The 27,746-nt window shown below is 58.8% G+C and overlaps 1 protein-coding gene across 1 annotated transcript; it reads right to left on the minus strand.

Moving 5' to 3' along the window:
- Nucleotides 1–911: 911 nt before the first annotated feature.
- CELSR3 (cadherin, EGF LAG seven-pass G-type receptor 3) lies at nt 912–27,746 on the minus strand. Its single transcript, XM_012637850.1, has 35 exons — nt 23,727–27,746; nt 21,518–22,168; nt 20,824–21,049; nt 20,430–20,545; nt 19,972–20,060; nt 19,708–19,865; nt 18,952–19,115; nt 18,549–18,674; nt 18,289–18,458; nt 17,696–17,881; nt 16,889–17,005; nt 16,325–16,496; nt 16,014–16,155; nt 15,795–15,915; nt 15,335–15,518; nt 14,938–15,039; nt 13,507–13,601; nt 13,073–13,282; nt 12,600–12,795; nt 12,181–12,336; nt 11,706–11,871; nt 10,970–11,137; nt 10,675–10,801; nt 10,376–10,582; nt 9,963–10,137; nt 9,623–9,735; nt 9,069–9,148; nt 8,438–8,561; nt 7,811–7,927; nt 7,571–7,719; nt 7,215–7,324; nt 6,695–6,853; nt 5,945–6,145; nt 4,062–4,947; nt 912–2,657 (listed from the first exon to the last, which is right to left on the minus strand). The coding sequence occupies exons 1-35, from the start codon at nt 27,472–27,474 to the stop codon at nt 2,630–2,632; spliced, it is 9,939 nt and encodes a 3,312-aa protein (XP_012493304.1). The 5' UTR covers nt 27,475–27,746; the 3' UTR covers nt 912–2,629.

Genomic DNA, 27,746 nt, shown 5'->3' on the forward strand with positions numbered 1-27,746 from the left:
AGGTCTGGCTCGCACTCCCCATCGCGGCCCTCTGCCCCGAGGCCGGTGGGACTGCAGAACTGGAACTAGGGACCAGCTCTGGGCTGGCTGTAGCCACGGCCCCAGGCCCCTGTGTGGGATGGAGCTGCTTGTCGGTCTTGGCTTTGCGCAGGGTACCCGCGTAGTGGGGAGGGGAAACCACTGAGTGGTCAGGAGGCCTTGGGGTGTGTCCGGTAACCCCAGCCTTAACTCTTGGTGGGGGATCTAGGTCTGTGGGGCTTCTCATGCCTCCAGCTTAGGGCGCCACCCTCAGGCTTTCCCTCTGAAGGTAGGCATGTTGTTTCTGAGATGGTCCCCACGGCCTCCTCTTCGGCTCTGACAACCCAGGCCAGAAAAGGCCAGAAATGAAGCTGCAAGGATCCCCCCGCGCCCCCCCGTCCCCTTCCCCTCCCCTTCCCCCGCACAAAACATGGCCCAGGCATTGAGACCGTGCCTGCGCCTGGAAGGTTCCTGCCTGACCCACAGAGGGGGGAAACACATACTTCTGGCCGGCTCCAGATCAGAGAGGCTGGTGAGGGTCAGTGCTGTCAGTGACCCCTAAGTGTCATGACCCCTAGCCAGGGCATAAAACGCCAGGCCAGGGCTGTAGGCCCCAAAGACTTAGGATGTCCTCATGCCGCTGCCTTGATCAGAGAGGAGGCTTCCCTTGGCACCCTTACTCCCAGCACTTGTGCTTCAACTTTAGGCCCCAATTACAAGGTGAGGGCCCAGGTTTCAGGGTGAAAGATGGGAACTTCGTCCAAATCTAGGATGAAATGGGCTAAAAATAGCTAGATATTCTTGGAGGGGGCTCAGATTCCTCCCAAAGGTCAGTCTGGCCTGAATCATTCACAGTCACTATCCTGCACCCCATGACAGAAAGAGACAACAACTGTTTTCTATAGAAGTTTATTCCCAAAACAGAGCGCGGCTTCACGGAACAATTTACACAGACAGCAAAGAGGACTGCTGGGCTGGAGAGGGGTACCCCCAGGGAGGGGCATCTATAGAACCTAGGCCGAAGCAAGGACACCCTCCCACCCTTAGCAGGCCACTCAGCCCTTCAAGGGCTGGGATCATTCTGGGTAAGGAGAGCTTGGGTCCTGGCTGGTGGGATTTGGCACCAGTCAGTGAAGTACAATTTTTAATCTCCTAGGAAACTGCCTCCCAAGAGTATGCATGGGGTGGGGGGTGGGGAGGTGTCTATACAGACCACCCCCCAGCCATACACAACCACCATCCCTGTGGAAAGAGGGTGCCTACTCTTGAGGCCCTCTGGGTCTGCTGTTAAACAAGGGACTCAGGGCTGACCTTTGGCCTGGGAGAGCTCAAGATGGCCAGGTCCAGGGTCCTCACAGGTGGGTCCTCCAAGCCCCTCTCCCACTTTCCCTACCTTTTACTTGTAAACAAAGAGGGGGAAAAAAAACATTCACAACTGTAAACAAAGTGTAAAAGTTCAAAGTTTTAAGTTGTAAACAAAGTTAAAAAAATTTTTTTTAAATCTCTACCTCTAAACAAAGCAATAAAAATTTAAAGTCCCCAGTTCTGGACATCAGACAAAGTAACAAAAGTGAGTGTTTTGTGAACAGGGTCCTAACAGTCATTTTTCCCTTTTTAAGGGAATAAAGGAGGAGTGGAACTGAGTCACTTCCAGCAGCCCGGTGCCAAGGGCCAGGGAGGATCCTGTAAACTCTGGAGGCAGTGGCACCTACATTCTGGGTCTTGAATTCCCTTGTTTCTGCTCCCCTTGCTCACCCTCCCAACCCACCCTTCAGAGCAAATTCTAGCAGAGGGCAGTGTCAGAGAATCAAATGGCACCACAGACAACTTTTGCTCACAGCAGGGCCAGGGGCAGGTGAACAACCCCTCCCCCACCCTCTGCAGGGCCCGAGCCCCTCACAGGAGCCAGGGAAGCCTTGCTCTGTAAACATGACATCTGCTGCTCCACCAGCACCCCACAGCATCAGTCCTAGGTCATAAGGCAGTAAGTGGCAGGGACTCCACATAATAAACACACACATCCACAGGGAGGGGAGGCATGAACAAGCCCCCATGAGGAAGCCAGAGGACCCCTGTTTCCAAGACCAACCCCCAGCCCAGAAGTTTGGCCTTTGGGGCATTCAAGAAAAAGCAAGGAACAATTCTGTACTTGGGCCCCTGGCAATATTCAGGTCCACCTTGCCGGTAAGGGGAGGGTAGGAAGGCCTCTGTCCCACCTGTCTGACTCCACCCCAGTAAGAGAATATGGTTTGCTAGGGACCCACGTGAGGCCAAACTCTGTCTCTCTCTTTCTCTGTCCTCCTCCCCCTCCCAGCCCAGCCTCAGACCCCTGGGAGACAGAAAAGCTGAAAAATAACATAGGCATATCTCTCTGGTTACAAAGGTACAAAACATATAAAAGTCCTCCCTTCAGTTTCTCCATCCCTGCATCTGTCACACACATGCTCACAGATGCACATGGAACCTCAGAACCTCATAACCTCACGGGGCAGAGCTGTGTAGGGTGGGAGGCAGAGGCTGCCTTGGGATCAGCCCCCAACTCCTGGAGTCTCTTCTGTTAGCTCAAACCCTCCATCGTCCTCGGCTGTTCCTCGTCTGTACCGCTGGCCCCTCAGGAGTGACCCTCACTTCTGGGAACTCTGTAGAGTTTTGGGTGGAAATCAAAGGTCGATATTGAGAGGACTCAGGTGGCTCTGGGATCTCCCACCAGTCTTGGCCTGGTCCACCTCCCCACGCCTCTGCCATTACCCCTGCCTCTCAGCCCCCAACCCCTCATGCCCCCTCATGCCCACTCCATCCATTCTGCACCCCCAGACTCATCAGCAAGGCTCCTCGGCCACCTAGGTCTGTTCTCTAAGTGCTTCCAAAGCACCTACTATGTACAGATGCTATGTTAAGCACTTGACATTGTCTCATAAATCTCCACATCTGAGTTTGTTACTACAACCCCTTTTATAGATGAGGAAACTGAGGCTCAGAGAGGCTTATACCTTTCCAAGGCCCACAGCTTATGAGGTGAGACATAGAACTTAGACTCAGACCTGTGTGACTCCAGAGCCTGAACCCCTGCTCAGTCCCCAGCGCACCTCGCACACAGCCAGACCCCAAGGCTAGACCGCGGGGGGACCCTGGTGGGGAGTCAGCTCCCTCTCATCCATACCCCCAGCATCGCTCTGGAGCCTCAGGCTCCCAAATCCCCTGCTCCTCTCACCTTCCTTTGTCCTCTCCCAACACTGGGTCCTGCTCAGTTCTGTTGGTCCCCTTCTCCACTCCGGGGGTCCCTTCCCCCAAAGCCATCTCTTACCCTATAAGCCCTCACAGAGCCTGACCCGCCTGTTTGTTCTCCTTGGAACTCACCTGTCCTTTTGGCTTTCAAGACCTGGCGACTGCTGGTTGCTCCCACCCCACCACTTCTTCTCTGACTCCTGTGCATGCAGTTACTTCCCAGGTCCATCTGCCATCTCCCCCCCACAGATGCCCCACCGGCACCTGAGATGCTGCACCAGGTCCCAACTCAGCTCCCATGAGGCCCACCCGAGAGTGCCCACCGCAGGAAGACCTTCATATCGACTGAGGAAATCAATGAACAAATGATTTACCCTCTACAAAGTTGGCTCTTCGGCCTGGCATATCCTGGCACAACTTCAGGCCCCTCCTTATCACATACAACCTCCTAAGCCAAGCCTGCTCCCTTCCCCTGCCCCTTGCACTCACCAGATTACCTCCCACTTCTGGGCCTTGACCCCTGTCCTCTGCTTGTGCTAGCTCAAGCCCTTTGGAAGGCACCTATCTCTCCTTAGCCTGGGAGGTGCAGGGAAGGGTGGCTGGCTCCTATCATTTGGCTGGCATGTCCCTGCTAGTCACACCCCCATTTCCTGCTAGATTTCTGTCCCCAGCCTATGGCCTTTGGCTGTGCTGAGGCTGGGGTGGGCCATACATATCTGCCAACCCTCACCCTATTCAGTGGCAGAACATGGAGCAGGGTACACAGGAGGTTGCCCTAAGCTGACAAGGGTGTGAGCAGGTGGCGGCACCATGCTTACTCTGAGTCCGGTGACAGCTCTGAGATACTGTGAGAGGTGGCAGAGCGTGGCGTGGAGGGCCCAAGTGCAGAGGCTGTGGCAGAAGGCGTAGCAGTGGTGTGGGGGCCCGATGGCGTGCTTGAGGACTGCACAGAGGAGAGGGCCGAGGAGTTGAAAGACGCGAGGATAGAGGAGAGAATGTCCAGCTGCTCTGTGGAGGGGCCATGGCTGGGGCCCCTGGCTGGGTCCTCCCTAGCTCTGAGCAGCTGTGGGGGTGGCCCGAGGGCTTCTCGTGAGGCATGCCGGCTAGGCGCCTGGTCCAGCCGCTCCCGAGAGTTCGAGCTCCTAGACAGAGAGTCCAGGGGCCGGGATGGCAAGAGGGGGTCCCTTGAGAGTTGCCGCTGAGGAGACATGGGCAGAGGCGGGGGCTGTGGGTCAAGGTCCCAGGTGCGGCGGGGAGGGGGCAGCGTGCTCAACCACTCTCGAGGTGCCCCTAAGTCCAGTGCATCCCGTGACCCGAAGCGGCCAGCCACGGCGCCAGGGTAGTCCCGGGGTGGCTGCCTCCGTGGCAAGGTGCTGCCCCGATTTCTGGGCTCCGGGCGGCCTGGCACAGCGTCCACATGTTCCTGGGAACCTGGCCGGCTCAGGGGACGCAGAATAGGGGCAGGGGCCTCCTCTAGTCTCTCTCGGCTCAGTTGCCTCCGGAGGAGCAGGTCCAGCTGTTCTCGGGAAGAGTAGCGACTGGCTGGCTGCGAAAGGCTGCCTGTGCCGCCTCCAGCATAGATGCGACCATAAGAGGCAGCTGGCACAGCACGGTGGCCCAAGGTGGCTGCACGGCACCAGGACAGCTCAGGGGCACCTCGGGTCTGTGGCACCAGTGGGTATTGCAGCCGGTTCTTCAGGATACCTACGGGAGGAACAAAATGGGGGACAGAGTATGTATGTGGGGAGGACAGGCAAGAATTTCCGAATCTAGGCATGTGGCAGCCCCTAGGATCTCTGTGACTCAGGGATGGGAGCAGAAACTCCTTGGGGAGGGGCAGAGGCAACCCTAGGGGTCCCAGAGAGGCAGCAGGACAGGGGTCAGAGTGGGGAGGCAGTGATCCTCCAGATCAGGTCACGGGCGGTCCCCGTGGTGCAAGGGTAGGGCAACCTCCCCCTCAGGTCAGACAGGGACAGCCCTCAGGTCCTGGCAATGCAGGCCTGGGTCAAAGGTGCAGAAATCCCCTGGGTTGGGGCAAGAACAGTCCCCAGCATCCCTGTGATACAAAGGTGAGGGCAGAAACCTTGAGTTGGGGCAGGGACAACCTCTTGGGGACACTATAAAGCAGGATAGGGGGGCAGAAACCTTCCAGATCAGAGCAGGGACTCTGGGATCTGGGAGGCAGCAGCTCCTGCACACTGGGGTTGGAGGAAGGGAAGGAATCCTTTGCGTTGGGGCAGGAGTGGCCCCTGATGTCCCTGTGGTGCCAGCCAGGGTATGGGAAGACAAGAACTCCTGGGTCAGGACAGGGAGAATATGAAGCAGGCTAGAGAAGCAGAAAACTCCCAGATCAGAGTAAGATGAGCTCTCAGTTTGGAACAGGAAGTTGAAATCCCCTGGATCAGGGTAGGTTACAGGAGCCTCTGGGCCCCAGTGACTCATGACCCCTGTGACCCAGATTCAGCAGTGCCTGACCCTAATGACCCCTGAAGCCCTGGCTGTTCCCAGTGAGCAGAGGTGGGAATAAGAGGGCATGTCCCCAGAGATCAGTGGAACCACCGAGGGAGGGGGTTCCTAATAAGCCCCTCGCCTTAAATGGAGGTGGATGGAGACTGAAAGTGGAGGAGCCTGATGGCTCAGGGGTCAGGGCATGGGCAGCCTTCAGGATTCCTGCAGTGCAGGCCAAGGGTCAAGGTCATACCTTTCCTCTGGCGCTGGGCCCGGCCCAGGGAGGTTTCATCCCCACTGGTCAGGGCCAGGTCTGGCTGGTTGTTGTTGGCTGCATCCTTGCTGGTGTCCAGCCCCAGGCGCCTTTCAGAGCCCCAAGTCTGCAGAGCACAGGGGGCTGCCTCGCACTCCCCCAGGGCTGGCCAGTAGGACAAGAGGTCATTGCCATCCACATCTGTGGAGCCAGGGTAGGTTACAGAAGCCTCTGGGTTGACCCCAGTGACTCATGACCTCTGTGACCCAGACTCAGCGATGTCTGACCCTAATGACCCCTGAAGCCCTGGCTGTTCCCAGTGAGCAGAGGTGGGAATAGGAGGGCATGTCCCCAGAGATCAGTGGAACCACCCAGGGAAGGGGTTCCTGATAAGCCCCCTTGCCTTAACTGGAGGTGGATGGAGACTGAAAGTGGAGGAATCTGATGGCTCAGGGGTCAGGAAGGCCAGGCTGGACCCAAACCCACAGGGAAGACAGGGGGCTGGAGGGATGACATGCCACTCCGTAACATCCCTGACCTCGTTACTCTGTACCAGGCCATTCCTGGGACTCCCAAGCACTGCCGGGAGGCTGGATGGGGAGATGCGCATGGGGGTCCCTATCATGACCCCAGAGGTTCCCAATGGGTCAGTCCCAGGCACCATCAAGGGATAGCAGGGTCCGTGCATCACACCTAAGCAGGAAATGGGGTGTCCCTTGGTCACCCACGAGGTCAGAGGTCTCCCATCACCTTTGGGGTGGGTAAGGAGCCTCTCACTTTGGGCTGCCCGGTGGAGTGGACGCTGGAAACGCCCCCGTGTCCGGCCATTGTCCTCGCTTTCTGAAGATGGGATGGACAGACTCCTTTCCTCCTCCAAGGACAGGTCACTGTCGGAGTCGGAGTCTGCGCCTGGAGTTGGGAAAGTCAGAAGGAGGGTAAACTTGGGGAGGCAAGGGACTTGGGGGTAAGGGGAGAACCTGGGGTTGAGGGTCTTGAGGTGGGTACAGCAAGGGGGCTGGGTCTGGGGACCTGGGCAGAGCTTGGGGTGGAGGTGGGAACAGAAGGGCCGGGACTTATCCTGGGGTGGGCCAGCAGGAGTGGATTGAGAGAACCAGGTCTTGGTGGGTAGGTGCCCTCCTGAGGCAGTGACCTGGGGGAGCTTGTCCCACTCCAGTCAGCCACTGCTCCCAGTTTGGGGCAGAAGAAAAGGGGATCAATCAGGGAGAGATCCTTTGCCTCCCTCCTCCCTGACCCAGGCCCCCAACTCCACCAGCATCTCGATGGAACATGGCCACATCCAGGTCAGTGGGGCCAGCGTGAGCCTGGAGGCTGTGGTCAATGTGGTCAGCAGCTGAGCCATGTCGAACCAGAACATTGTCCCTGGAAACGTAGGAGCCCCCATCAAAAAGGGATGTGATGGGGTGCTTTGGAGGCTAGAGTATCTGAGTGCACAGCCAGCTGCAGGTGGAATGGCTCTGAGGGCATCCCTGGGTGTGTGGCAGGAGGCGTCTGGGGCAGAAGCAGCAGGAGGGCCCCGGATGGCCCAGATGGGTGAAGCTGCCCATCCCAGGACCCGGTAAGGCCCCCTGGTAACATGGGGCTGGACAAGGAGGCCACTCCACTCACCTGAGGTAGCTGCGGCCCCGCTGGCTGTCCTGGTCCTGGGTCCGGCCAGAGCGGGCACTGCTCACCGAGGAGACAGTGGAGGCGCCGAGAGTGATGCGGATGAGGCCACTCTCCTCAAAGAGGGCCGTGTTGTTATAGGCCCCTGGGCCCTGGGGGAGGCAGGGATAGGAATGTGAGCCAGCCCTGTAGAAGCCTCGAACCCCGGCCTCCCCAGGTCTCCCAGCCCTGACAACCCCTCACCGTCCCAGGCGTGGGCTTAGCCTCCTCGGGCACTGCCTTCCTGCCCAGACAGGCTGGTGTCCAAGCAGCCCGGGCGTCTGCATTCAGGACACAGAAAAGCAGCAGCACTGCCAGGCCCTGTGGGTCAGTAAGGGTCAGTGTGGGCTTAGCAAAGGGCAGTGAGAGATCAAAGTCAGAGAAGGTGGGAGTAAGGTCAGCAGGGGGCCACCAGGGGCCAGTATAAGTCCCTGTGGGTCAGCAGGGGCCAGTCACTGCAGGTTGGTATGAGGCAGTGAGGAGCCCAGCGGGGCTCAGTAAGGGGTTCAGGCAAGGTCAGCAGGAGCAGAGGCCAGAGTGGCATTAGAGACTGGATTGGTAAAGGTCAGTGTGGATCAGCAAGGGGCTAGGAGCCTCAGTGTTGGCAAAGGTCAATCCAGGATCAGCACCCAGTCCGGGGTCAGAGTCTAGCTAAGAGTCAGCTCCAGGCCTGGGGTCAGCAGCCAGGGCCAGTGTCTGGCCTGGGCTAGCACCTGGCCTGACAACAGTCACCCAGTAAGAGTCAGCCACAGGCCAGGGTCAATGCCCTGCCTAGGGTTGGGCCAAGCCTGCTGTCGGCCCACTGGGGTGAGGGAAGGGTGCCAGGGTTACCTGAAGGCCACAGAGGCTGGCATAGAGGTAGTGGAAGGCCAGGATGCTGTGGTTGACTGCCAGGAGGCCAAAGAGCCAGGAGGCACTGACCAGCAGAAGGAGCAGAAAGGAGCTGCGAAGGGTCCTGCTATGGGGACATGGGAGGACACAGGAGGACACACAAGGCTCATATAGGGCTCATGCAGGGGACATGGAAGAAAAGGAACCCACACTGAAACATGGGGGTCTCTGGAGGACACTGGGGGGATAGGAGGTCATACAAAGTACCAAGAGAGCACTCAGGGAGCCAGGAGAAAACATGGGGAAAATACAGGTGAGTGTGGGGCCATGAAGGAAAGCATGGAAGATAGGAGGCCACACGTTGGGCAGGGGGCAGAGTGAGACACCTAGGCCAAGGGACACTCTGGGGACACCCAGGGGACAAGGAGAGACAGCAGGGTGGAAGCACATTTGGGCCAGAGTATAGCGAGGGTGACTGGGCAGGACTGCAGGCCAGCGCAGGTGTGACTTCATCCCTTCATCAGAACTTGGAGCCCAACCTGCACCAGGGATGCTCTCGGGACCCCAGACCCCACCTAGGAGGGGCCTGCCATCCTGAGAATGCCCCCCTTCCCCCAGCCAGCCAACTCACAGTGCAGAGGTCTTCTTGGCCTCCCTCTGCCCTGTGGAACAGGATGTGCGGGCTGCGAGGAGAAACATGGTCCCGTTCATCTGGACCCACGACCACATGTGTGGGGCCGGGCAGGGCAGAGAGAGAGAGAGAGAGAGAGAGAGAGAGAGACGATGAGAGACAGACAGAGAGAAGAAGGGACAGAGAGAGACTAAGACTCACAGTAAAAGGGGCAGAACCAGTGAGAAATTCTCACACACACATGCACACAAAGGCACAGAGATCAGAAACAAAACAACTGAGGTGTTTAGAATCACAGAAAAAGTTGGAGATCGGGAACCAGACAGGGACTGAGAGATGGGGAAGGAGAGAGGCAGAGGCAGAGGCAGAGGCAGGAGAGTCTGTGACCCCACACCCCCATCTCCGTGCCAGTTGAGTGGGGAGTGCTCACTCCGTGACCAGAGAACAGAAATGGAGGCCAAGCCCAGGAAGCCCGCAGACCACACGTGCGGCAAGCCCCCCACTTCCCCCCATGAAGGAAGCACAGAGGTGGGTGCCAAGTACAGGGCACTCACCACTATGACCAGGACGACAGGGCCAGCAAAACTCCAGATGAGGGGTTCGTGGACTGAGATCCAGCAGAAGTCAGGGTTCCCGTAGCCCTCAGGGTCCAGGCCAACAGCAAGGCCTTGGGGACAAGGGGTAGAACTGAGAGGTGTGTTCTAGAGCTGCTGACCCTCCCATGTGTGGGAAGAAGGTGGGTGAGGGTGGAGCAGGTTCCTCCATGAAGAGGGGATGCAGGGGGTTGAGGTTGGGGGTCACAATTGGGATTTGGGGCAGGGTCGGGGTCAGGCCATGTGACGGCTAGAGGTCAGGGGTCACAGCCCTGAATGGGCAAGTGGGCAGGGCCCTCACCCAGCAGCACAGCAGGGACGCCCCAGCCCAGGGCATGGTAGAAGCGCATGGCACCACGGTCCACATTACGTGGCTCAACCTGCATGCGGTAGAGGTGCAGCCCCTGCACGAGGAGCCACGCAAAGGTGCTGAGGAAGAAGTAGTGCAGGAGGATGGCGACTGCAGTGCACACCAGCTGAGGGCAGGGCAGGGGGGCGTCAGGACAGCTCCTGCCTCGCCCCACCTCTGACCCCCCCCCTCAGGTATCCGCTTCCCACCTTGACCTCTAAACCATGGCATCTTACCCCGGCAGGTTGCCCCAAACCCTGGCCTCAATCTGAGCATCCCTGACCTCTGACCCTGAGCTTTGGCCCCAGGCCTCCTGGGTGAGGTGGGGTCATCAGAACACAGCTCCCTTGGCCCTGAACCTGCACCTGGTTGTGAGTCCTGTGAATCCCCAGCAGGAACAGGAGCTCTGCCACCCCCAGGGCGGCTGCCACGTTGGCATGGATCCCACGCACATTGGACTTGAGGCTGCGCAGACTCAGCAGGATGGCGGCGGTCAGCACCAGCGCAGCCACGGACACGGCCACGACCACGTGGGTGAACACAGCCAGCAGCTCCAGGTCGCCCTCCAGCCGCTGCAGAGATAGGGATGGTCGCTGGAGTGTTGGGCAGAATCTCTCTGTCCCTTTGACCCCACCTTTCTTCAGGACATTGAACACAGCCCCACCTCACGGGGGGAGGCATCCATGAGGACCCCAAAGGTGCCCGTCCGGCTGCAGCGACACCGTGCGTGGGACCCGTTCCTGTGCACCAGCTCGCAGTCCCGTGCTGTCCACATACCATGCTGGTCCACCCTGCAGCCACAGGGCATTTAGACCTACCACCCCATCGCGGGAGTGCCCCATGGTCAGGCAGAGGTTTGTGAGGGATTGTGAGAAGGGCTGTGGGGCAGGCTGGGATTATCAATTGGCCTTCTGGGAGCTAACAGGGGGACCAAGGGTTTCCAGAATGGGGGTCCTCACAGGCCAGGCGGGTCCCACTGCACGCAGATCGCCTTGCTCCGATTCGCCGTCTGTAGCAGTTGGAACTCAAGGCTGATGGGGGACTCCAGGACACCACTTAGGAAGTTGTGTCCATGGAATACAGCCACGCTGACCACTGGAGAGTTCATAACAGGGTTCTGGGGCAGCCTGAGGAGACACCCCACCTGGGCTTGGCCACTGCTGACCTCTCCAAGCTCTGCCTGCCTACCTCACCCTGTCTTCATGCCACTTGCCATGGCTGACCCAGGGTGTGGGATGTCCCCAGAGTGGATGCTGCTTCTGAGATGCCTCTATGCTGGGCTGCTCTGGGGCTTCAGACTCACTGCCCAGACTGAAGTCTGAGGCCTGAGCAGCTCCAGAGGATCTGCAACCATTTGCTTTCTCTGCCCTCCCGCCTGCCCCATCTGACCTCCATCAGTCAGCCTGTCTTTATCCGTCTCTATCAGCCATATGGCCTGTCTGTACCTGGCTCATGTACCCCTCCTGTGTGTGACTGCCCCCATCTGTGACTCTGTGTCTGTCAGCCTGCAGCTCTACACCTCTGCACAAATCCAGAGAGCACGATTGACATGGAACTGAGCATGGACAAGGCTCCCTGAAGCTGTGCACAGGAGCAACTCTGTATGTCTGTGAACCTGCTCATCTACCACCAAAGAAGGGAATGGTGGGCTGAGTACAAGCTCATAGGAGGCTCAGGGGTGAGGGGCCTGGGTACCTGGCACCTCTGCGCTCGGCCTGGAACTGGGCAGGGAGCAGCCCCCCCAAAGTGCGGTAAACGAGGAGAATGACAATGGAGATCCCAGGCTCTGGCTCTGGGGGTGGTGGTGGGGGGACCACGCTTGAGGCAGTGGAGTTTTCCATGCTGCTGGTTGTGGGCAGAACTGCCGGGGAAAGGGGGAAGAGCCACTGTCAGTGTCCTCCAACCCCAAGCACCCACAAACCCAGCTCTGAACCCAACCCAGCATCAAGCACAGGGATCTTTTCCCTGCAGGTCTGGAACTGTGGGATGGGAAGCAGGAGCCTATGAAGGGACTATTCAAGGCCTGGGAGGGGTCATCTGTGGAGAGGGGGAGGAGGTCTGACATGGGGGAGGTCTGCAAGGGGGAAGTTGGCAGGAGGGCAACATAGGGTCTGGCTTGTGGGGGACAGGGAGACAGAACCTGGTCCATGGGTCCCCCAAGGGCCCTCACCTTCAGATGGAGATGGCCGAGGGGACTGGGAAGGTAGTAGCACATGGGTATGAGGATCCCAGGCATCCTGGCCCCGAAAGAGGTTGCTGTGGTAGCGGGGGTAGCGACGGGCTCCCCGAGTTGAACTGGGGTGCTCCATGCGGTCAATGCTGAGCACTGCCCAGGAGGAAGAAGGAGGAGGCCCATCAAGACCCTCTTCCCCATGCTGAGGGTCCCACTCCCTCCTACACCCAGCCTAAACCCAAGTCCCACAATCCACATTTTCCTTGCTACCAGCAGACCCTGTCCCTGCAAAATGCTGAGGGTGGTGGCACAGCCTCCTGCCATGAATGTTGGCATCAGTAGCCCCAGCCCCTCAGACCTCTAGGTCCCTGCCTTTTCCTGGCCCCCTGCCCTGCCCCGCCCCACCCACCACGCACTGATATTGGGTGTCACCAGCCCCACAGGATTCAGGTATGTGAGTTCCATATTCCTTGCAAGCGTGGCCGCATACTCCTCTAGATGCCGCATCAGCCCTGCGCTGCCTGGGGAGCCCTCAGGGGCCCGCTGCCCCAGCGCCGCCCACAAGTCCCCGGTCTCTGGAGCAAGCAGTGCAGAGCCGGCCCACAGCAGATTCTAGAAGGATGGAGATGGAAGAGGGCTCAGCCAGGTAGTGAGGATATATGAGGGGATAGGGCAGGCATCACGGGTCTGGCCAGGTGCTCAGAGGGCCCCAACAGGCAAGTGGGGTGGAGCTGGAGAGGACAAGGGAAGAGGGACAGCCTGGGACCTTCATTTCCCCAGAGGACAGGAGGGGCCTGAGCTGGCGGTCCAGGGCTGGGGGCTGGGGAGCCAGGGGCAGAGAGCTGGGGGGCCAGGGCCAGGGGACTGGGAACACAGGGCATAGCCCCACCTCATTGAAGTGGGCATCCTGTGTGGCAGTCAGCCCAAAGCCCTGTTGATGGCTCTCAAAGTCCAGCAGATGGGCCAGCAGGCGGGCAGTGACACGGACATCTTGGCTGAAGTAGTGGTCAGTGTGGCCAGTCACCTCCCGCAGCTGCTGAGCCAGCTTCTTGGCCTCCACAGTGTCCAGTGCTGTCTTGTTCAGCTCTAGGCCATCCAGCTGCCAGGACAAGGATGAGGGTAGTTGTTCTGTGATCCCTTAGGCCTTTCTCAAAAGCCTCACAGGGAGAAGGGTTGCCAATTCAAAGGGCAACCGGAAAAGGCCCAGGAGGTCAAGGCCTGGGGTATGATATCTGGGACCTGCCACAGGCCTGGGGTGGCTGAGGCCAGGATCGGAGCCAGCAAAGGTCTTGGGTGCAGGGAAAAGTCTGGGCAGAGTCTCACCAACAGACTAAGCTCTCTAAAGGCAGGGGAGGTACAGTTGAAGAGGTCGGGCTCCAGCCAACCCTGGTCCTCGTCACATAGCCGCACAGCAGCACCTGGGGGACAGGAAAGCCCTGGTCAGGCCTGGGGTGTGGATCCCTTTGCTGAGGAGGTGACCATAGCACCTTCTCCTATCCCAGGGGGGCATTTATGGCTGGACCCCTGGATATAGCAGCCCAAGCCCAGGCGGGCCCTAGCACTTGTTCCTGAGGGACCATTCTCGAGCACCAACTACATAAAGGAAAGCACCAGGATGGGGCTGCAGACACACTCACACTGAAACACATTCACACACGGGCCAGGACAGGCTCATAGACACGCCAGTGTTCACAGACACACACCCACAATGCTCACAGCTGCACGTACACAGACGCATGGACCAGGACAAGCACACAGACACACAATGCTCACGCACACACACAGACATGCCAACACAGATGGGGTCCTCCAGGAATATCCTGTGACCAAAGTGAGGTGGGAGGGTTCACATAGTTTTAACTGCCTCAGTGGTGACTTTGCTGTCATCTCTCTCCTTTGTCTATTGGGATGGAGGTAGAATGAGAATTGACTTGGTTCTTCAAGAAGCTTGTAGCCACCAACAAGATGGACCCTAACTTAAACACAGAAATCCCGTCCCTCCAATATAGACTCTCATACACGTGCGCAGGCACAGAAAGACACACACAAGCATGCATACACAGACGGTCTCTGTCCAGCCACTGCAGAGACCTCAAGCAGCAGGGAGTGTTCTGAGGGGCCTCAGGCAGCAAGGAGGAGTTATAGGGTCCTCAGAGGGGAGGGATCTTTCATGACCTCAGGCAGTAGGGAGAGGCCTGCAAGGACCTCAGGAAGTGGCAATAGTCCTGTGGGGACCTCAGGAACTGAGGAGGGGTTTGCAAGGATCTTAGAAAATGGGGAAGCATCTGCAGGGTCCCCAGGCAATAGGGAGGGTCCCTGAGGAACTCAAGCATCAAGGAAGGGCTTCCAGGGTCCTCAGACAGCAGGAAGGGGCCTCAGGGACCTCAGGCAGTTAGGAGTAGATTTTAGAGACCTCAGGCAGCAGGGAAGGGTCTGCAGGGATCTCAGGCAGCGGGAGGGATCTGCAAAAGCTCTGGCAGTGGGAGGGGGCAGCACACCTGAGCAAACACGTACCCCTTACCTGCACCCCGCAATCCTGCCCAGAAGCCAAGAGAAACAGAGGGAGGCTCAATGAGGGTTTAGGGAGGGACCCAGAGCCCCTGGGAGGTAGTGAGGGGCCCACATCAACTCCCACCCCATTCCCACCTCTTTGCAGGAGCAAGGCCACCCAACTCAGGAAAAGAGACGGCTCTAGCAGTAAGAGAAAAGGCCCGTCCCTACCTTCAGCAAAGCCCCTGCCCCCGACATACTCACCCAGGGCCCCCCGGGGACAGGGCACTGTGGCCAAGATGCCAAACTTGGTCTGGGGCCACCACACACCAGATCTCAGGGACTTGGGGCAGGCATCATAGAGCACTAGGGAGAGAGAAGGTGCTGAGGCAGGCAGCCAGGGTCTGGGGCAAGTGGCAGCCACACTTACTGCCCCTCCACTGCCCACTCCAGGCCCACTGTCCACCACTCCTGCTGGCTTCTCAGGAGCTGTCAGATTCTGTGACAGGTCGGCAAAGTACTTGGGGCAAACGTAGGGATCCCTGGATATAAGTGGTCTTCCTCAGAAGCTTCCAGAGTCTCTACCCAAGGAGCCACGCATGCTGCTAATACTTGGTGGAAGCATGCTGGAACCAGCCTTCTTTGGGCGGAGCCTACTTACCCCGGCAGCCACTGGCTGTCACCTCGGCGAAGGGACTGTCACAGCTGTTGCACTGGCGGCCAAGTGCTCCTGGGCGACAGGGGCACTGCCCACTGTGGGGTGCGCATGAGCGCGAGGTGGAGCCCACAGGGTAGCAGTCACATGGGAGGCATGAGTCACTGCCCCGTGGTCGGTAGTGGAACTCCTGTTTGAGAATGGGTTGGGGCCTGAAGTCAGAGGTCAGGGCTTGGGGAATGGTCAAGGGCAAAGAGTAAAGAGAATAGTGCTCAAAGGCCAGGAGGAAGACTGGGCCACAGATGAAGGCAAGGGAGGGGTTAGGGTCAAGGATGAGAGATGGCAACTCGGTCAAAGGACATAGGTAAGAGGTTAGACCCTAAGTCAGGTGACAGAGGTCAGCAAGCTGGACAAGAATCACAGATCATGTCCAAGGAAGAGTTAAAAGGTCAGGGGCCAGGCACACCTTGCAGTGACACTGCCCATTTGTCTTGTTGCAGTTGGGGTCAAAGCCCTTGTGAACATCACAGTTGCAGGGGCCACAGGTTGGGCTCCCCCACCAGCCCCGTGGGCACTGCTGGTCCATCCTGGGGGTGAACAACCAGGAGAGATGCTTCCATGATATCTCAGTGACTCTCCCTGTCTCCACCAGGTCTCCCCATCATCTCAGCCCCTAGCCTCTCACCTGTGCTCACAGTGGTGCCCAAAATAGCCACCTGCACAGTCACAGGTATAGCCATGGGGGGCACCTGGAAGGTGCCGGCATGACCCCTGGTTCTGACAGGGGTTCAAGAGGCAGGCATCCACACAGCCTGGGCCGTAGTAACCTGCAGATTGGATTAAGAAGCTCAGGACACTGGTCACAGAGCATGGAAGGCAACAGGCACCTGTCTTTCTCCATCCCTCCCTCCTGCAGGCCCTCTAGATCCCCCATCTTTGCCATGGGCCCCTGGCTCCTGCCCAGATCACCCATCCCCCAACCCTCTCAAGGCCCACCTGGCCGGCAGGTGCAAGAAAAGGTCTGCCAAAGGTCTCGGCAGTCGGCGTGGGGTGGGCAGGGCCCAGAGGCACAGGCGTTGGTCACAACACAGCCAGGTTCCACATTCACTTGGTGGCTGGGGGGTAGCAGGGCCGGGGACCCCGAGGGTGTGGAGCCAAGCCACACCCCCTATGGACACAGCCAGCAAGGGGTAAGACCCATGTCAAGGCACAAGTCCTGCAGAGCCAGCCACCCGGTCTGATAACCCATGACATGCAGTCTCCCCAAGACCCCCCCAAAACCCCAGGCCCCCAAAATATCCCCAGTTCAGTCCCCCTGAATTGGGTCCCTGTGGGACCCTAATTGCGCTGTCTCTGACACAGATCCCTAGTGACCCTTGATCATCTAAGGTAGACTCTCACCTCTAACACAACAGAAAGGCTTGACATCTCTGATAACTCTGGGTCACCCATGCCCTCATGCCAACTCCCACTCGAATGCTTCGTTTCAGGTCTAAGGAGCCCCTGACCTCTGGCCACTGATCCTAATGTCCCATATCACATTCCCATGCTGACCCCCACCTGGATACAGCCGACCAGACCCTGAGGAACCTCCTCCTTACTGCTGGAGGGCAGGCCTCCCACGTGGAGTTGCTTTACCTTCAGGCCCTGCAGCTCGCTCCCCACCACCATGGTGTCCTGGAGAAGGGAGGACAGTCAGCACTGGGGGTGGGGGTCCTGATGAATCCCTGCCATACCCCAGAATCAGTCTTGGCCTTCTTTTAGCCCTGCATGGCCACGCTTTGTCCCTCTGTGCCAAAGGAATTGTCTGGGAATGAGCAGCTCCCAAGCATAGAAAAACCACTGGGGCATGGGTGACATGTGATAGGGAGGTTTCAGTCAAAAGCCGGCCTCAGGCTGGTCCGATGGTAGTGGGTTATCAGAACTTATTAACATTAGTGTCACTAAAGTTGACATACAACCCCCCACTGCTAAATTTGACTGGCTAAAAAAAAAGCCAGCCTCAGATAGGCCCCTCCCTCCTAGACCCAGAGCAGACCTTGAAATTCTTTGATCTTGAGTTGGGGTGGGTAGGGATCAGGTCAGAGATCAGAAGGGGATTCTGAGAGTCAGGGCTTTGCTAGTTACAGAGGTTCCCTAAGACCAGGCCAGAAATCTAGGTGGGCTTCCTGATGTGAGGAAGGCCTGACAGTGGACCAGCTGGCTGGTGGGGAGGGCTCGCCAAGGATATAAGGAGGGGGACTGGGGAAGAACATTAGACTTGGTGCAGTGCAGGGAATTGAGAGGAGCTGGACTAGAGGTGGGGTCAAAGAAGCCAGGTCTGGTTGGAAGGCTGAGAACAGACTACCCCGGAGTCAGAGGTCAGACCTGGAAGAGGCTAAAGTCCAGTGAGACCATGAGGACATGGTGGCCCCGCTGGCCACCTGGCTCCTCTTGCAACTCTAGCCGCAGATCATGCCACCGGCCATCACTGACAGTCGCTTGGTCCAGGAGAAGGTAGGCAGCACGGCCCGAGCCTTTGGTCACCGTCACAGACAGCAACCCCCGATCTAGCTGTGGGTAGAGATGCACAGCCCTGGAGTTAGAGCCCCAAGTTAGGTTGGGGTGATAGGTGAGATCAGAGGGCTCAGAGGTCAATATCAGAGTTCAGAACATTGGGCCAGGCTATAGCTGGCACACAGGGCACTGTGCCAGGGGACAGCATGTTCCTTATATCAGGTCAGGGGGCAGAGGATAGAACCAGGGTTGTGGACTGGTGCAGCTAGCACAAGAGAGAGCTATGCTGGTACCCTGCACCTGCAGAGGATATCATCATGGGGAAGAGAATCAAGGGTCAGGGTCCAGAGCAGGGTCACATGTGGTCAGGACACCTAGCAGAAAAGCATGTTGTGTGACCAGGCAATAGGTGACAAGAATGTTACTGATGGCATTGGAGGTTGAGATCAGAAGGGTAGACACACCTTGCAGAGAAGCGTGCTGTGTGGCCCAGCCTGCACTTGCATCAGGACCCCCTGCGTTGCCCGTGTCCGAAATGCCAGCCCCAGGTACCATGGCACAGACACAACCATGTCATTTCCAAAGTTCCAGCTCAGTGTGCCATTGCCATGAAAATGGTGGGGATGGGCCATGGCTGAGTGGATAAGAGAAGCAGGGTCACAGGCTGAAACCTAGAAACAGACCTTACCCTGCACACCCCTCCTGCCCCATGCTGCCCACTCACTGAGCCGACAGTCTTTGCCACCGAAGCCCACAGGGCAGTCACAGCTGAAGCCACCCCAGTGCTCTGAGCAGAAGCCACTGTTCTTACAGGGGCCTGAGTCACAAAAGTGCAGCTTGGCCTGGCAGCCTGGGAGAGGAAGGCATATGGAGGATATGAGGACACGGGGTGGGGAGCATGAGTGCTGGAAGATATTGGTGCCCAGAGGGGCCCAAAAAGGCCATGAGGTCAGCCCCATGTTCTCTCAGGGGGTGGAGTTGGTAGGAGTCAGGCCTTAAAGGCTGAGCTGTAGCATGGTGCTTGCCATCAAAGGAAACGGGGTTGAAGTCAACCCATGTAGTCGTCCACTCCCTCCCTATGATTGGGACAGGGCTATGGGCTGGGCTCATGGGAGCTTCGGGCCTACCTGCCATGGTGCCATTGTTTGCAACAAAGGCTGCCATGTCCACTCGGCGGCCATCAATGTGCAGGTCCCGCATACAGCCGATGAAGTCCTTGTGGGACACCGGGAAGTTCTCGGGGAGGTTGGGGACACCCCCCAGGAGCAGAGGGCCTGTCAGGTCCAGGGACCTGGGGGTCAGGGGTCTGGGTCACTGGTGGGACTGGGACTAGAGCAGGGTTGCTCCTGGGGGCCATAGGAAGTAGAGGGTAGGACTCCGAGGGTAGGGAGGTTGAGGAGGAAGGATCAGGCCTGGGAAAGAGTTAGGGTCTTACTTCAGTTGTGGGGATACAAAGGAGAGCTCAAGATGGGCAGATGCTCTGGGGAAAGGCAGGGAACTGGGGTTGAGGGCTACAACGAAGGAACGAGGCATCTGGGTGGCTGAGGTAGGGGATGGAGAAGTGGAGAGCCTGGGGCCCTGGGTATGAGATTAAGGGGCTGGGTGGGGACCTGGGGCATTAAGAGAGACTAGGGTTGGGAAGCGGAAGCTTTGGAGGACTGGGTGCCTGGGGCCTGTGTGTGGGAGCAGGGAGTCTGGGGTAGAATAAAGGATTGAGGGCTAGGGTGAATAGGCTTTCAAGGCCTTTGAGGGAAGAGGGAAATCTAGTGGTTTGGGGAAAGGATGAGGAGTTTGGCAGGCTGGGGTGGGGAATGGAGTATATGAAGAGTTGGGGTGGGCCTTGGTAGGCAGAGGACATGGGCACCAGGGGGTGGGGGCCTCACTTCTTGGAGCTTGTTTGCACACCAGCAGCCGCGCATGAGTAGTTGCCGATCTCAGCACCAAACTGCAGAGCTATGGTCACATCACAATCGTCCACACTCAGCACAGCCACCTTGTCCTTGGAGGGGCCCTGAGTACCCCCTAGGGCATCTGTCCGAGGCTAAAGGCAGAGGCACAAGAATCAACAGTGCCCCTACGGTAACCCCTGAGGAGTGGAGCTCAGCATCCCAACCTCCCCCATACTCCATGCCAGGGGTGGTGCCCACCTTGTTGTAGTATCTCATATGCACTGTATGCCACTGCCCATCACTCAGGCCCCCTGGAACTGTGGGGCTGACCACTGTGTTGGATTCACCTGCGGAGGAGATGCAAGTGGAGAGTTATATGGGACAGCTGAATCACCCCACCCCCACCCCAGTCATATAGGCACAGCTACTCCCACAGTCACCCTGGATGCATCAGATCAGTCCCCTCACTGTTGACCACACTGGCTGGACCAGAGTGCCTTTGAACACATAGAAAATGCACACACTTCTTGAAGAGACAGATCTTCCCACAGGGAATGGTCAGGGAGCTGTGTCCTCACTGTTGTCTGTTTGGCATGGAGGTGGGTGTTCAGGTGCACAGTGAGGCAAACCTGAGGGGACTTGGGGCTTGCATCTTCCAGCCATGTGACGTACGCATGCACCCACTCGCCGTCACACACATCCGCAGGGGCACCCACCCGTGGAATATGTGAGCCGAACTTGGCCAGCCACTAGCTCCAGGGCCAGGAAGTCATGCTTCTCATTGAGGCGCCCGTTGTAGAAGAGTAGCCCGCTGGGCTGCACCGTCGCGAACCTGGGTGGGGTGGGCGGGGGGAGTCAGGAGCCGGATACCACCTCACACCCACCATCCCTGCGAGGTTTTTGGGGCGAGAGAGGAAGGGACCAGGGACTGAGGGCCCGACGGGGTATGCCAGGAGCCAGGGACAGAGGGCCCAACCGGGTACGCCAGGAGCGGGGCGTCGGGGGAGGGGGCGGTGTCCTGTGGGGACGTCAGGATGGGGCAGTCGGGAATCTGAGGGTCACACAGGTAGAGGCGGCATGGAGGCGCGCAGACAAGGGGCGGGCACCTACGAGAGGGACAGCGTGAGGTGGAAGCGCTGCCGCAGGCCACGGAACATGACGAACGAACTGGGCGGGAAGGAGCGTGCTGCCACCTCGCAGCGCGGGCCCTCGAAGGCGCCGCCTGCCGGGCACTGGCAGCGAAAGCCGCCGTTGGGCGCATCGGTGCAGGTGCCCCCGTTGCGGCAGACGCCCGGCACGCAGCGACCGGCCTCAGTGTCCAGCTCGCAGTCTTCTCCTGGGGGCCAAGCCGCGGTCAGAGGCATTCACGACCACGCCGCCCCTGCTCGAGTGGGCCCAACGTCCGCGCGCGTCAAGGCCAGGTTCCAAGACCCCTGAGAGGTGGAGCTCCCTATGCGCCCTGCCGCTCTCTGTCTGGCCCCACCCACTCCCCGGCTCGGCCCCGCCCCTCGTCGCCCGCCCCGGCCCAGCCCCACAGCTCCGTCCCGGCGGAAGACCTCTACTCCCTCGCGGCCTTAGGTGCTTCCTGGGCCAAGCTCTACGGGGCTTCTGGTCTTACCGCGCCCACACCAGCCCCTGTGGCCTCAAAAGTGATGCCCACTTCGACTCAAACTGTATAAAAGCAATTTATGTAACCAAAACGTTTGTACCCCTGTAATACTCTGAAATAAAATGTAAATTAAAAAAAAGTGATGCCCAGACCTCGCTCGCATTGCAGTCCTGCCCCAAGCTCAGTGCTGCTCACCAGTGAACCGCGGGCGGCAGACGCAGGTGTAGCCGCCCTCGCGCCGCGCACAGGCTCCACCGTTGCGACATGGGTTCGAGTAGCAGAGGTCTAGCTCGGTCTCGCAGAAGTCGCCGGTGAAGCCGGGCGGGCAGCGGCAGCGCAGGCCGGCGATGGGCTGGATGGGTCTGAAGAGTGTGGAGGCAGAGGCCAGGAAGGGCGCCGACGAGTCAAAGCGGAGCACGGACACGCATTTCATATAGTTCTCACAGGGCTCGCGCAGGCACACGTTGTCATCGAAGGGCAGGACGTCGAGCAGCGAGCGGGCCGCAAGCGCAGCGCGGCGCACATACAACTGCTCCTGCAGCTCCTCAGAGCTGAACCAGGGCCCCGCAGCCCCCGCCGCGGCCCCACGCGGAGCCAGCGCGGAGAAACTCACATTGAGCACGGTGCCCCCCACGTCCGTGTCGTTCTGGATGTTGAAGATGAAGACATCCTCAGCTGGCGTGGCGAGCACCGCGGCCACTCCTTCAAGGAAGTGGCCCAGCAGCGGCGACAGGAAGCGTTCTTGCCACATGTTCTCGAGGCGCACAGTCAGGCTGTTGGCCAGCAACTCCTCCGTGATGATGACCACACGCAGCACACACTGTGCCGTGACACTGTGCAGGCCGTCTGCAGGTGGGGGCAGGGGCAGTGGTCAGCAGTTGCCTCTCCCTGGGACACAAGAGGGCTGGGGCCAATGACGAACCAAGCCCCAAGCACCTCTAAGTCAACAGGCTGACCCCACCAGGACACAAGGGAGTCTGGGGCTAGTGACCACCAGGTCCCACAGCATCAGGGTGCTGTTTCCTCCCCTAACCCCCATCACAAAGCGAGATCTGGGCCAGGGATCAACCAACCCCACACAGTGCCCATGGGTTAGCAAGTTGCTCTCCCAACAGCACACAAAAAGTTAAGTAAGTTCTCAGTAATTCACACTTCCCCCAGTTATAATGGTCAGCAGGCCACCCCCACTCAGGACACAGAGAGGACCTAGGGCCACTGGCCACCCATTCTCAGACACCATCCCATTCTCCCCTACCCCAGCATAGCAGAACTAGAAAAACATTCCCTCCAAGAAACAAGGAGGATTCTGGGTCAGAGATCACCCACTGCCTATCTCTGGTCAGCAAACTGCTCTCCCATAGCACCAGAAGGGGGCCTGGCCCAGTGAACACTCAATGCCATCCCTCAGTACCCTGGGTCAGCAAGATCAGGATCCTCCCTCCTTCCCTCCCTCTCTCTTTCTCTCTCTCTCTCTCACACGCACACACATGTACACACACACACCAGCATTCTTGAGTTAGCAAGCTGTCCACCACTCCACGTCTGGGTCGTGTAGTTTCAGTGGCCACCACAGAGATGAAGATGAGGTGCTTATCTGCCTTGTTCACCTTGTCTCCAGACCCTAGCACACACTGGGTGGTCAATAAGCATAGGTTGTTGAGTGAATTGGATAAATGAATGCTGTGCCTTCTCTGGCAGTGCCAGGAGTCCCAGCTCCAGATTTGAGACATTAACACCAGCAAAGCCTGTCTTGCAACTTTTGCAGCCTCCAGGAGGCAGGACTTGCACCCTCCTATTAGAGAGGGGTGTGTGAAAGACTGAAGCAGAGGAGGGAGGAAAGAGGCAGGATGACCTCTGGACATTTTCCCAAAGAGCAGGGCCTCGGACAGCCCCTGGGACAGCAGCCAGGCCAATGTGGACTCACTCTCAGCCTGAAGCTGCCATAGGAAGCTGCTGTTTCTAACCACTAAACTACCGATCTCCTTTTCCTGCACAGATGGGGTGAGGGTCAAACTGGATTCAAAGTAACTCTTCATCTGAACATGGGTATGATGTAGACTGACTGGCCCATACCATCTTTTTCTAGGACCTCCAGAGAATTACCCCAGGATCTCTGGCATTTTGTGGGGAGGGGAGCTATCCCTAGGGTAGCAAATGGTTCTTTAAAGTCTTTATGGGGTCTGCTAGATGCCTTGGAATCTTTGGGATTCTGTAGAGACTGTCCAAGAACCTTAAGCAGAGTCCCTGTGAGGTCTATGGCAGATCTGTGGGTTGCAGGGACCCAAAACTTAAGGGAGTCTTGGAAGGCTTGGAAATCCCTCTTTGGTCTGAGGTGCCCTGTGGAGTTCCTGAGGCCCTGACAGGTTGGGGTCACTGGGTCACTTGTCTGTCCCCTGCCACTCACCTGTGACAGTCACCAACATGGAGGCCACCAGTGGGCGGTTGTTGTCTAGCTTTCGGCTGAGTCGCAGCTCCCCACTGGTCTGGTTAACCACCAGCAGCTGCAGCTCATTGCCACGCTCAAAGGAGTAGAAGAGGTGGTCAGAGACATCAGGGTCGTAAGCTGGGATGCGCCCAATGATGCCCGAGGGAAAGGTATCTGAGCGGTTGGATACATAGTTGTTGAAGAGGATCTGAAAGTTGTTGAGCACAGGGCTATTGTCATTCTGGTCAACCAGGCGGACATGCACAGTGGCCCGGCTGACCAGAGGAGCAGACGTGGCCTGCACCACAATCACATATTCCTGGCGAGCCTCATAGTCCAGGTCAATGAGTGCTGTCAGTTCTCCAGAGAAGATGTCCATTTGGAACAGCTCAGGGATGTTCCCCTCCACAATCTGGTACATTATATGGGCATTGGGGCCTTCATCAGGGTCCAGTGCAGTAATCTGAGCCACCACTGATCCCACAATGCTGTTCTCCTTCACCCGCACCTCAAATTCCTCAGCTGGGAAGACAGGTGCATTGTCATTCACATCCTGCACTGTAACCTGGATACTGACCGGAGTCCGCAGTGGGGGCACACCTCGGTCCACTGCATAGGCAGTCAACTCATATACTGGCACCGCCTCCCGGTCCAGCCGCCTCACTGTACGGACAATGCCAGAGGTGGGCTCAATGGTAAAATCTCCATCCCCATCCTCCCCATTCTGGAAAGTGTACTGGACCCGGCCATTGGCATGAGCATCCCGATCAGTGGCTGAGATCTGCAGGACACTGGTGAAAGGTGGGGCATCCTCAGAGACCAACCCTGTGTAATGGGAGGCCACAAACTGTGGAGCATTGTCATTCACATCATTGACCATCACCTCCACATAAGTGGTGTCTGCCTTCTGCGGAATGCCATTGTCCCGAGCTGTAATAGCCAGTGTGTAGGTCACCTGATCCTCATAGTCCAATGGGGCCTGCAGTGTAATGGCCCCTGAGTCTGCATCAATGCGGAACTGAGGCAGGTTGTCCTCTAGGAGATAGGTGATACGAGCATTCTCACCAACATCATCATCAGAGGCACTGATGACCACTACGGTGCTACCCACTGGCCGATCCTCATTCATGCTCACTGAATAGTGGGCACTTTGAAAAACAGGCCGGTGAGTGTTGGCATCTGTGATGTTGATGTGCACATAGCAGTGGTCGTGAAGGGCACGGTCAGATGCAGTTAGTACCAGCTTGAAGTAGCGTTCCTGCTTGTAGTCCAATGGCAGAGCTAGTGTCACAAGACCCACACCTCCCTGGGTGCTGATGGCAAAGCGATTCCGAGTGTTGCCACCTGTGATCTGGTAACTGATGGCACTGTTGGCATCACGGTCTACAGCGGTCACACTGACCACACTGGTGCCCACAGCTGCATCCTCATTTAGCCGTAGGTGGTATTCCTTCATGGTGAACTCAGGCCGATTATCATTAACATCCAGCACAGTCACTGTGACGCTGGCTGAGGCAGAGAGTGGGGGTGAGCCATGGTCTCTGGCCTCCACACCAAAGAAGAAATGCTCCACAGACTCACGGTCCAGGGGACCACTCACGGAGACCCAGCCAGTGGCGCTGTTTATCACAAAGGGAGTATCAGGTGCCACACCAGTTAGGGAGTACTCCAATCTGGCGTTCTCCCCATGGTCAGCATCCACCGCCTGAATGTGGATGACTGAGTGACCCAGGGGCGCATTTTCCAGGACAGAGACCTGAAAGGGCGTGCTGACAAAGATAGGAGTGTGGTCATTGATGTCCACCACCTGGATGCTGGCCAAGCCCGTGTTGTTGGACAGCGGTGGCCGGCCGGCATCTTGCGCGCGGATGCGCAAGGCATACTCTCTCTCTGCCTCGAAGTCCAGAGGTGCCACCACCTGTATCTCGCCCGTGAGGCTGTCGATGGCAAAGTGGCCACGGCTGTTTCCGCTGATGATGTTGTAGTGCACCAATCCGTTGGCATCCTTGTCCCTGTCGGTGGCAGTGACTCGTAGCACCACCGTGTGGGGGCGCACATCCTCGCGCACTTGCGCCACGTAGCGCTTCTCGCTGAATTGGGGAGCGTTGTCATTCTCGTCCAGCACGGTTATGTGTACGCGCACAGTGGCAGAGCGCGGCCCGGGCTCCTGGCCCTGGTCGCTGGCTTCCACGACCAGCTCGTAGCTTTCCATGTGCTCACGGTCCACGCGGCCGCTGGTGCTGATGAGGCCCGAGCGTGGATCAATCTCGAAGGCGGCGGCAGCGGCGGTGCGCGCAGCAGGCGGACCCACGAAGCGGTAGCGCAGGTTGGCGTTGGGGGGCGCGTCGCCATCCGTGGCGCGCAACTGCAGGATGGGGTAGCCCTCCTCTACATTCTCACGAAGCGTTTCCCGGTACTGCGCCTGCTCAAAAACTGGCGAGTGGTCATTGCGATCGGCTACTGTCACCGCCACCATAGTGGTGGCCGAGAGGCGCGGCGAACCGTGGTCCTGCGCGGTCACACGCAGGTAGTGACGCTCCATGCTCTCGCGGTCCAGAGCGGCCGCCGTGCGGATGAGGCCGCTTTGAGGGTCGATGCTGAACAGCTCCAGCGAGCGGCTGTTCATGAGCGCCGCTAGCGAGTAGACTAGGCGGCCGGCCTCGCCAGCGTCGGGGTCTTGCGCAACGACGCGTAGCACAGCAGTGCCTGCCGCCTCGTTCTCGGGCACTAGCGTCTGGTAGTTGTACTGCGGAAACTGCGGGTGGCGGTTTGCAGCGCGACGGAAGCGTGCTCGGTTCCCTGAGGGTATTCTCCACGCTTGAGGACTGGCCCAGACCCCCGGGGGGCGCGGCCCGGGGCGCTGCGGGAGGAAGCGGCGGCGGAAGAAACCGCGGGAGCGCATGCGCTCGGGCGCCGAATCGGGAGCTGTCCGAGACTCACGGGGTGCTGAAGCCGATGTAGGAGCTGTCCTCGCAGTGCACGGTGCTGAATCCAATCGGGAAACAGATCCCACAGCCCGGGGAAAACAGTCCCGCCAAGGGGCTGTCCTCTCCGCTCGGGATATCGTGGCTCTCTCGCCCTGACCCCTGCGCCCTGGTGCCCACAATTCCCCGCAGCAGCGGGCAGCTCCCACTCTTTTGTAGGCGCTTGTCCCAGTATTCCACTGGGAGGACACCGGCTTGGGACCACGGGGTCGAGCCAGGAGGTCCGAAGGGAGAGGCGAGCTGTTCCCTGGGCTCGGGACCCCTGGGGAAAGAGCCTCTGGCGACAGACTACCTCTTCGCAAAGATTCTGTCCGCCCGCAAGAGGAGACCTTTGGGCGCCAGTGTAACAGAGACCCTGGTACCTGTCCTGTCTCTCGCCCGCGGCTGTCCAATGCCTGGACCCCATGTTTAGTCCTCAGCTCCGCGTTCGGCTGCTCAGGAGGCCCTTGACCACTCCGGGCGCTTTGCCTTCTGCCTCGGATCCCCACGAAGACAGGCTCCCTGACTTCCAAGCCAGGGCTCCCTTCCTTCCGGACCCCGAGCGGCTCCGGACAAAGAGCTAAGGCTCTGCCGTGGATCTGCGCCCCTGGCCCCGTAGCAGCAGCTAACCCCGGGTCCCAGCCCTGGTGCCCACCGCCTCCCAGCTCCTCCCGGCTGAGGGGGAACAAAGAGAGGAGAAGAAGGAGCAGGAGTATGGGGGTCGACAGTCCCCCGAGACTCCGCCACGGCAGCCGCCTCGCCATCACCCCCCGCCTCCCTGCACGGCCTCCACCGCCCCCCGCTCGAGTTCGAGCCTTGGGCCGGCCCCGCTGCTCGGGCCCCCTCCCGGGCCCCTGCCGCCGCCCCGGCCCTCAGCCCCTCGGCCTGTCGCTCCCCGCCGCCGCCGCCCTCTGGGCACCATCTACTCTCCGGCCAGAGCCTCTTTGGCGTGTGGCCCCGGCTTTTGCAGCCCCCACCGCAGCATCCCTGACGCTGCTGCCGCCTCCCGCCGCTCCAACATGGCTCCCGGATGCCC

This window comes from Propithecus coquereli, unplaced genomic scaffold, assembly GCF_000956105.1.
Source record: "Propithecus coquereli isolate 6110/MARCELLA unplaced genomic scaffold, Pcoq_1.0 Scaffold1, whole genome shotgun sequence".
Lineage (NCBI taxonomy): Eukaryota > Metazoa > Chordata > Mammalia > Primates > Indriidae > Propithecus > Propithecus coquereli.

What these genes read in the sequence shown, in the direction of transcription:
- CELSR3 (XM_012637850.1), bottom strand. Translation starts at nt 27,474, where the DNA reads ATGGCGAGGCGGCTGCCGTGGCGGAGTCTCGGGGGACTGTCGACCCCC. An exon ending in GGGCACCACTGTGAGCACAG is followed by an intron (nt 15,916 to 16,013) that starts GTGAGAGGCTAG and finishes GTTCACCCCCAG; the next exon opens with GATGGACCAGCAGTGCCCAC. An exon ending in GCCGAGCGCAGAGGTGCCAG is followed by an intron (nt 11,138 to 11,705) that starts GTACCCAGGCCC and finishes GTGTCTCCTCAG; the next exon opens with GCTGCCCCAGAACCCTGTTA.